Below are 8,913 nucleotides of genomic sequence, written 5' to 3'. Positions count from 1 at the left end.
CGACGCGATTGCCAGCCCAACTCAAAGAAGCTCACCCAGCTAGAGGAGCAGGTAATTGTTAGCTATATACTTGATCTAGATCTACGTGGATTTTCACCTACGTACACAGCTGTACGTGATATGGCTGATAAGCTGCTCGCTGCGCGCGGCGCAGGCCAGGTTGGACAGAAGTGGCCAGCCAACTTCGTCAAGCGTACAGACAGTCTCACGACGTGTTTCAACCGAGCGTACGATAGGCAGAGAGCTCTGTGCGAAGATCCAGTCCTAATCAGCGCCTGGTTTGAGCTCGTAGAGCAGACAAAGGCCAAGTACGGCATCTGCGATAATGACGTCTACAACTTTGACGAAGCTGGCTTTATGATGGGCAAGATCACGACTTAGCTTGTCGTGACAGCGTCAGAGAGGAGAGGTAGGCCAAAGGCTATCCAGCCTGGTAATCGCGAGTGGGTAACGTTGATCGCTGCGATCAACGCTGCTGGCTGGTCAGTCCCACCATTCCTTATCTTTGCTGGCCAGTATCACCTGTCTGCCTGGTACGAGGAAGCAGAGATCCCACGCGACTGGGCGATCGCAGTCAGCGACAATGGCTGGACAACCAACAAGCTAGGAGTAGAGTGGCTAAAGCACTTCAACGCTTACACGAAGACTCGCATGGTTGGTGCGCGTCGCCTGCTCGTCCTTGACGGCCATGAGAGCCACCAATCCCTTGAGTTTCAAGAGCTCTGCAAGGAGAACAACATCTACACGCTCTGCATGCCACCCTACTTATCTCACCTGCTTCAACCTCTTGACGTTAGCTGCTTCTCGCCGTTGAAGCGCGCGTACAGTCGTGAGGTGGAGAGCCTAATCCGCCACCACATCAACTACATCACCAAGCTCGAGTTTCTGCCAGCGTTTAAGACAGCGTTTGATCGAGCGTTCACGCCAGCTAATATCTGCTCAGCTTTTCGCGGCGCAGGCCTTGTTCCTCTCCAGCCAGACGCTGTCCTCTCGAAGCTAGACGTGCAGCTCCGTACGCCTACTCCAGCTGCTCTACCAGAGGCTCCCTGGGAGGCTTGTACGCCGAGCAACGTACGTGAGCTTGAGGCTCAATCAACGTTGATACGTGATCGCGTGCGACGGCACAAGAGCTTATCACCAGCTTCGATTATTGAGGCGATTAACCAGCTCAAGAAGGGGGCTGAGGTAATAATGCTCTCAGCTGAGCTAATGCGCGATCGGATTGCTAGCCTTGAGAAGGCTAATAAGGCAGCGTCAGCACGTAAGCAACGGAAGAAAAAGCGTATACAGAAGCAGGGGACCTTAACAAAGGGAGAGGGAGAGGATATACTTGCTCAACGCAAGGTTGAGCAGCAGATTTCTTGTGAAGAGCGTTAAGGAGGAGCGCGATCAGGCCTTAGCCGCCAGGCTCTAGCGCGCTGCACAAGGTGCAGGGAGACTGGCCACAACTTACGTACGTGCAAGAAAGATACCTTAGATACTGCTTAGTATACTCTGTTATTATCTATATATTATCTTGTAAGGTGGTTGAGATATACACGTGTAGAGGTGCGCAAAGTTGGTGGGGTGGCTTACTCGCTTGCCTGGCTCACTCGCTTGCCAACCATGTTACGGAGTATTTTCCATGATATATATCCAGAACAGTACGATTGCTACAAACATTGGAAGAAACCAGAATGACAAGACACTCGCAAGGATAAAGTCTATAGATGCTCAACAATAGATGCAAAACAGGAACACATCCTCGAGGTACACACCATCGTCAGCTGAAGCTCCAATACGCCCAAGTCTGGCGAAGGCATCTACAATACGGTTGAATCTTCCGTACAAGTCTGGATTAAACTCACTGCTCGATTGCCCGCAACCTCTCCATCTTCATCCTAGCCTTCTCCTCACTCCCAGCCCACCACCAAACCGCCCACCCAACTATGCTCCACTTCTTTCCCCACACTCCTCTCATCTCCCTCTTTCCTCTTTCCCTCACCTCGTCCTTTTCAAACGCCACCAAGACACGATCCGCAAGATACCGCCTCGCATGGTCCGGAACCTTGAACAAGGCTTCCCCAAGCGCCGATGGACTGATACCACCTTGACTCATATCATGACTAGTTTGATGGAACGACGAACGTGTTATCAAGGTGAGGTGTGCGATCGATGTGCGTTGGAAGGACGCCTTGAGGTGTGTGCAATTGAGGTCGTGGCCGGGATAGAAGAGGGAGGGGAGGGGTCGACGGTATTTTTCGGTTGAGCAGGGAGTCGGAAGGAGGGGATAAGGCGGCTTACGAGATGTGCGGGAGCGGAGCGTTAGGTCGACGAGGTCAGGGGGTTGGAAGTAGGTTTGAGAGGCCATGAGGAAGAGCTGGAGTAATCTAACAACGGTAAGAGCCAGTATTGACACAGGGAAAGTGAGTAGGTAAAGTGTACGTACCTGGTGCAATGAGCCGTGTCCTTGGAAAAGTCGGACGCGAATGTGAAGGGTAGTTTTGAGGAGCTTGCATCTGCCATAAATAAAGCGTGGAGGGGAAGTAGATGATGGTACATGAACGTGAACACGGCGTGTCGATCCAGTTCGTCCAGTAGTGGTGTCCTAGTCTCCATTTCTATCCTCGCCTTCAACGCCCCCAGAATCTCGATCTGAACAGTGAAGTTTGCCGGATAAGCAAAGTTGGTCAAGACCCATCGTATCTCGTTGAGGAGCCAGACACAGGTTACAGCGGCATAGAAACGCTCTCTCTGATCCGCGTCCAATTCAGTGTAATACCATGTATGCGGCGTATTCGGGTTCCTTCGAGGTAGGTCTCCGTCTCTGAACTTCTGCTCGCGATCAACAAGTGTTGCAAAGCGATGGACAAACCGCTGTGCATCCGAGGTATCATCCACAGATAGGAAATCTTGCTCTTGAAGTTCTCGTTCCAGCCAAATGTTCTCCAGAACACGCAGCCCCTGGTACCTTGCCAGTATGTCACAAATCATGTCATCTGTCCATTCAGCCGGACTAGAACAACTCCTGGCAGTCTGCATCAATTGCGTTTCCCAGATACTGAAACTGAAGACTCCGGGTTGGCTGGCAGCGAATGGCATAGGATGTCGTTCCAAGTGCGCTACGATCTTGCGATGGAGGTCGAGGGATCTGCAAAGCTGGAAGTCATAGCGGTGTTGGGGTGAAGAGTGAATGATTGAGCGCATGATCTCGAGGTAGATGTTTTGTTTTTGGATGACATGATGAGTCTTACTGCACATTCGTCCGAAGTGGTGGACGTCGTCGATGCTACCTAAGTAGTGATAAATCTGTTCCAGGATTTCTGGTGGTAGATCGATGATTATGGCCATGGCTGGTGATATGCCATCTGGTGGGTGCCTCGCTGCGTAGTGTGGTGTGAAGCGACTGGTCTGCTGCCTGTCATGCGGATTCTGCGTGTACGTGTATCATAAGAAGAGACGCGTAGAGTGCAGTATCACATGTCATTCGTAAACAGTGATCGAGGAATCAAGGGTTCGCAAGAATGATCAAAATGATGTATTACAAGTCGAACGCGGTTGAAGACGAGACGGCTTGGTGTCAACCTGGAGTGTCAAAGAGTGCGAACCGGGCAGTTGTCACTAATGCAAAGCAAAAGAAGCTGTCATATCCATCGAGTATGCATGTATCTGGAGATGCAGCTACACAAGGCTGAACCTTCATGTCCTTGGCTGGCTCTTTGCCTGGGTCAGGTGCTCCGGCAATCGCTCAGGGTCCCCAAGCTTGTGGTAGCGCAAACAGCCGCAACCGTCCCATCTGGCCTCTCATGTGCCGACTGTGGCATCTTGATTCACTCGTCAGAATCACCATAAGTCAAAGGCCTTAGAAGGCAACGTGAAAACGCGTCGTTGAGAGATGCAGTGCTGGTAGTTGGGCTATAACCACTCCGATTGGCTCCTTTTGGGCTTACCGCATTGGGCGACCGTGCTTGGCTCGCCGTTCACTCACTCCCGCGTTGTCTCCGCAGTCCGCAATCCAATCAATCCACCCCACGTCATACCTCGCACCACGTCGCAACTCATATCATTCGCATCGCAACCATGTCTGAAGAAAACTCGCAGCCCCCAGACACCAACATGGAGGTCAACGACGAACTCGACCACGCGGTGGATGACGAGATCAAGCAAGACGCGACACAACTGGAAGCCGACGCCATGAACCTCGACGGCGCAAACGATGCCGAACCCGCGACAGTCAACGGTGTAACAGACTCGGCCGCCGCGTTTGAAGCGCGCATACCAGCGAAGAAGGATGCGACGTTGCGCGAGTTCCTTGGCAAGATGGATGATTATGCGCCTATCGTATGCCGCGTCCCGTCCTCATACCAAGCATCGCGAACTAACCAGGCGACCAGATACCCGATGCAGTGACCAACTACTACCTGACCCGCGCCGGTCTGCCACCGCCACCCCAGACATCACAACATCTTGCACGTCTACTCGCTCTGGCGACACAGAAATTCATCGCCGACATTGCGGCCGACGCCTACCAATTCTCTCGCATCAGGTCGTCCAACACCACGAGTAACAACCCCATGGGTGGCGCAGGAGGAGCCCCGGCAGCAGCTGCACCTGGTGGTGCGCCTGGTGGAAAGGACAGCGGCTCAAAGACCAAGGACTACAACCTTGGCATCCAGCGACCAGGATATGGTGGTGGAGGTCAAGGTGGCAGTCAAGGCCGAACCGTGCTCACTATGGAGGATCTGGGCATGGCAGTAGGCGAATACGGAGTCAACATCAAACGTGGCGAGTTCTACCGTTAAGTCCACTGGTTTTGCTTAGGCAGCACTACATGAAAGCTGGTTCATGACGGGATGTGGCAATTTGGGATATCGACATGCATTTTAGGCGTTTGGAACCGGCATCACAGGCGCAGGGTACTTGGCCATTGGGAAGATTGAGGCATCTGGCCCACAAGCAGAGGGCTCCATCATATTTGTACAATAGCAGTACAGAATGGCTTCTAGATAAACCAAAATGATACCCAAACTCCCATTTGATGCACTTGTTTCCCGTTGCTCATTTGTTCTTCGTCTGCTTGTATGTGAACTGCTTCCGTGTTCTAGAATAACATGTCAGCGCTTCGTCGATCTCTCTCCAACCAGCTCCAGCAAGACATGGAGGTTCTGCCACACGTACGGCGCAAATTCTCCCAGCTTACGTCCTACCATGTCCTCAGTTATGGTGAGGTCTAGGTAGCTCTTGCCGTTGTGTATCTGGAACTTGAGGCCGACGAAATTCGGTAGTATCGTAGCCGAGCGCGCTTGTGTCTTGATCGGCGGCGTCCTTTCGCCAGCCTTTTTCTGTACTATTGGTAGGCTTCGAGATGATTAGGGCAGTTTTCGCAGGGCTTGATTGCAGTGGCTTACGGGACGATATTGGGTCCTAGCAGGACGTTAGTCTTTTGATCCTGTAGGATTTGGAAGCAATGCGCAGTATCTCACCTTTCCAGACCGATCGAGCGCAGAGCGCCCGTGTGGGAAACATTGCGACGTAGGGCGTGAAAGATGAGGTCGGCGAATGTTTTCGACGGCTTCCGATGGCCTCACGAAATGCACGTGAGAACGCGGGGGACGCTAGGGGCTTGGCTTAGGCGGAAGCGCGTCGCGAGTCGTGAGTAATTGCTCGCCATCCTTCGGCCTGTAGTGGCGTGTTTGCCTGGAAAGACTACTACAGTGCTTCAAGGGGGACATTAAACTCGCGGAATCACTCCCACCGGCGCCAGAAGTCACGGAGCCGAACTACCACAGATCAGCCGCCCACCATGCCCCCACGACGCGGTGCGCAGCAGAGTATGGGCAAACTTGAGATGTATCGACAAGCATGTTCTAACGAGGCTTCCAGGCGCAGACACAATCCGGATACTGGTCGCCACAGATAGCCATGTCGGATATAACGAACGCGATGCAGAGCGAAAGGACGACAGTTGGAGGACATTCCACGAAGTCATGTGCCTAGCGAAAGAGCACGATGTGGACATGGTACTGCATGCGGGAGACCTTTTTCACGAGAACAAGCCGTCGAGGAAGTCCATGTACCATGTCATGAAATCACTGCGTCAGAACTGTCTCGGCGAGAAGCCATGCGAACTGGAGATGCTGAGCGATGCGAGCGAGAACTTTGGAGGCATGTTCGACCACGTCAACTACGAGGATGAAGATATAAACATTGCTATACCCGTGTTTGCCATTCATGGTAATCACGACGACCCGTCAGGCGAAGGCTCGTTCTCTCCTCTCGATCTGTTGCAGGCGTCTGGCTTCGTCAACTATTTTGGTCGCACACCGGAAGTCGATAAGATCGCAGTGAAGCCTGTGCTACTTCAAAAGGGCGGCACCAAACTCGCTCTCTATGGTCTCAGCAACGTTCGTGATGAGCGCTTGTTCCACACCTGGCGGGACGGTAATGTCAAGTTCTTCCAACCTGGTATGCAAAAGGACGAGTGGTTCAACCTCATGAGCGTGCACCAAAATCATCATGCACATACGCCGACCAGCTATCTTCCCGAGAACTTTCTACCAGAGTTTATGGATCTTGTTGTATGGGGCCACGAGCACGAATGTTTGATTGACCCGCGATACAACCCTGAGATGGGCTTCCATGTCATGCAGCCCGGCTCCTCAGTGGCTACGTCATTGATGCCTGGAGAGGCGGTTCCCAAGCACGTTTGCATTTTGAGCGTCACTGGCAAGGAGTTCACAACTGAGAACATCCGCCTGAAAACGGTCAGACCCTTTATCATGAAAGAAATTGTGCTTGCAGAAGAGAGGGAAATTAAAGAAAAAGAGATATGGCGCGTCCGCGATGTCAGCGATAACCGTGCAAAGATTACCCAATACCTGAACCAGGTTATCGAGGAGTTGATCCAAGAAGCGAACAGGGAGTGGCTTGAACTTCAAGAAGACAGGGAAGAAGACGATGACATCGAACCGCCAAAACCGCTTGTCCGACTGCGTGTCGAGTACACAGCTCCAGGAGGGGGCGAATTTCATTGCGAGAATCCGCAGCGTATTTCGAATCGCTTCATGGGTAAGGTAGCCAACATCAACGATATTGTACAGTTTCACCGGAAAAAGAAACCAGCGAACCGTGCATTGAAGAGCACGGCTGAAGAGCCAGACGAGGACATCCTGGCTGAGCTTTCGATTGACTCAGTCAAGGTCGACAAGCTGGTTAAAGAATTCCTCACAGCTCAAACCCTGACAATCTTGCCGCAGAATTCCTTTGGAGATGCAGTGTCCCAGTTTGTGGACAAGGACGACAAGCATGCCATGGAAACCTTCGTCGGAGACAGCCTCAAAAATCAGCTCAAGCACCTCATGGCCGCCAACGAAATCGAAGAAGAAGAGATTACCAAGGAGATGGCGGAATATCGCGAACAACTGGAGGATCTGTTCGCTTCAGGACAGTTGAAGAAGACACGGAGGTCAAAGGTCAAACCTAAGCCAGCTGGATGGGACAGTGACTTCGACGGGTCTTGGGCTGATCAGCCTGCTGCCCTCGTCCGTTCTGACAATGAAGGCGAGAAAGACGATGACGAGAGCTTGGCTTCCATAACCACGAAGAAAGCTGCTCCACGCGGTCGCGGCAAAGCAGCTGGCACAAGTCGTGCAACTGCCGCTGCTGCCAAAAAGGCCGCACCTAAGAAGGCTGCGCCAGTAGCCAGAGCTACAGGCGGCCGAGGCAAGAAAAAGGCTGTTGTCGAAGAAGAGGAATCTGATAACGACGAAGACGTGATCATGATCGACGATGACGACGATGAAGAAGTTCCAGAAGAAGATGATGAAGATAGCGCGGAAGACCTTTTCGTTGCCTCGCAGAAGAAACCTCCTGCAAGGAAGGCCGCTGCGAGGACGACAACCAAACCCCTGGCGAAGTCCAAGTCGCCGGCTAAGAAGACGACGACTACGAGGGCCAAGGCGGGACCTGCGGCTACGCAGACAAAGTTGAACTTCTCGCAGACGCTTACGCAGCGTAGTCAGCCCACGCGGGCTGCGCCGTCGAGGGGAAAGAAGGCTGTGCAGGAGCCGGTAAGTGACGATAACGGTATTTATAAAGGTTGGGCTAATATGGGCATAGAGTGATGATGAGATTGAGTCTGATGACGCCTTTGAGTCGGCGCCGCCGCCTAGTGCTAGACCCACGAGGAGGAGGTAAAGGTACAGAGGACGTCAGAAGTGTTCTGAACATCGTAATACATGAGCAGGAGGCGCGAAGAGACATATATGGTACAGCATATTCAGCATGGAGCATAGCGAGGGCGTCAAGGCGTTAAGAGGAAAACTATGATAGGACCCTGGAAGCCAGCGAGCTTTATTACCCGAGTACGTGTGACCGTACTTTGTATGCTCATATCCTATATTAGAGCTGTATGCCCAGGCTTACGCAGCGTTCATCTGCCTTCAGAAGAGTGTGTGCGTCGAGTTTTTCTACATCTGCGGTTTCTCAATGAGCCAGTAGGTGGCTCGCTCATTCCTAGATCTTAGTACTCGGGAGTTTCTTCTTGCATCACATATGAGACTTTATCGTCGCACCTGGATGCCGGAGTAAAAGCCCGAGTATTCGCTTATCCATGTCTTCAGTGTCGACTGCTCTTGCCTTCTCAATCTCACCTAGCAGCCGCGCTTGTCCGCATGTCCACTTCTATAAATCTCACGATGCTCTTCTTCAAACCTTCCTACATCGTCGCTGTGTCATCTGTTTCCTCAGTGGCCAACCCCGATCGTCTGTTACACTGGCAGTTGCGGCGGGATACAGGGTATAACAACCTACCCAACCTCTTCCTCTGTCCTTCTCCTCAATACACTCATTTTGGTTCCATCTTCTTGTTCCGTCTCGCCATCTTTCGCATTGCTGCACTTGGGCTTTTTGGATAGCTGTCGTTCACTTCTTGTT

The 8,913-nt window shown here is 52.3% G+C and overlaps 4 protein-coding genes across 4 annotated transcripts; 2 read left to right on the top strand and 2 right to left on the bottom strand.

The window, feature by feature from the left end:
• Positions 1-1,610: 1,610 nt before the first annotated feature.
• Positions 1,611-3,768, bottom strand: CC77DRAFT_795994 (hypothetical protein). Its single transcript, XM_018533231.1, has 2 exons — positions 2,429-3,768; positions 1,611-2,369 (listed from the first exon to the last, which is right to left on the bottom strand). The coding sequence occupies exons 1-2, from the start codon at positions 3,328-3,330 to the stop codon at positions 1,844-1,846; spliced, it is 1,428 nt and encodes a 475-aa protein (XP_018387737.1). The 5' UTR covers positions 3,331-3,768; the 3' UTR covers positions 1,611-1,843.
• Positions 3,769-3,781: 13 nt separating this feature from the next.
• On the top strand, positions 3,782-5,014 carry CC77DRAFT_1019317 (transcription initiation factor IID, TAF10 subunit). The gene is made up of 2 exons (XM_018524809.1): positions 3,782-4,320; positions 4,374-5,014. The coding sequence occupies exons 1-2, from the start codon at positions 4,060-4,062 to the stop codon at positions 4,779-4,781; spliced, it is 669 nt and encodes a 222-aa protein (XP_018387736.1). The 5' UTR covers positions 3,782-4,059; the 3' UTR covers positions 4,782-5,014.
• On the bottom strand, positions 4,835-5,505 carry CC77DRAFT_1093744 (ribosomal protein S19/S15; the record flags this gene model as incomplete). Its single annotated transcript, XM_018529699.1, has 4 exons — positions 4,835-5,080; positions 5,158-5,337; positions 5,388-5,403; positions 5,463-5,505. 4 exons carry the CDS (start codon positions 5,503-5,505, stop codon positions 5,038-5,040), a joined length of 282 nt encoding a protein of 93 aa, XP_018387735.1. The 3' UTR covers positions 4,835-5,037.
• Positions 5,506-5,649: 144 nt separating this feature from the next.
• On the top strand, positions 5,650-8,665 carry CC77DRAFT_986516 (DNA repair exonuclease). Its single transcript, XM_018536221.1, has 3 exons — positions 5,650-5,810; positions 5,863-8,048; positions 8,098-8,665. The coding sequence occupies exons 1-3, from the start codon at positions 5,783-5,785 to the stop codon at positions 8,173-8,175; spliced, it is 2,292 nt and encodes a 763-aa protein (XP_018387734.1). The 5' UTR covers positions 5,650-5,782; the 3' UTR covers positions 8,176-8,665.
• Positions 8,666-8,913: the final 248 nt, after the last annotated feature.

Source organism: Alternaria alternata, assembly GCF_001642055.1.
Source record: "Alternaria alternata strain SRC1lrK2f unplaced genomic scaffold CC77scaffold_7, whole genome shotgun sequence".
NCBI classification, from domain to species: Eukaryota; Fungi; Ascomycota; class Dothideomycetes; order Pleosporales; family Pleosporaceae; genus Alternaria; species Alternaria alternata.
This window is presented reverse-complemented; position numbering and strand designations above follow the sequence as displayed.

Coding starts and splice junctions, on each gene's coding strand:
- CC77DRAFT_795994 (XM_018533231.1), bottom strand. CDS start 3,330: ATGGCCATAATCATCGATCTACCACCAGAAATCCTGGAACAGATTTAT. Junction 2,370..2,428: donor GACACGGCTCATTGCACCAG/GTACGTACACTT, acceptor TACCGTTGTTAG/ATTACTCCAGCTCTTCCTCA.
- CC77DRAFT_1019317 (XM_018524809.1), top strand. CDS start 4,060: ATGTCTGAAGAAAACTCGCAGCCCCCAGACACCAACATGGAGGTCAAC. Junction 4,321..4,373: donor TGGATGATTATGCGCCTATC/GTATGCCGCGTC, acceptor CCAGGCGACCAG/ATACCCGATGCAGTGACCAA.
- CC77DRAFT_986516 (XM_018536221.1), top strand. CDS start 5,783: ATGCCCCCACGACGCGGTGCGCAGCAGA. Junction 5,811..5,862: donor ACGACGCGGTGCGCAGCAGA/GTATGGGCAAAC, acceptor CGAGGCTTCCAG/GCGCAGACACAATCCGGATA. Junction 8,049..8,097: donor AGAAGGCTGTGCAGGAGCCG/GTAAGTGACGAT, acceptor ATATGGGCATAG/AGTGATGATGAGATTGAGTC.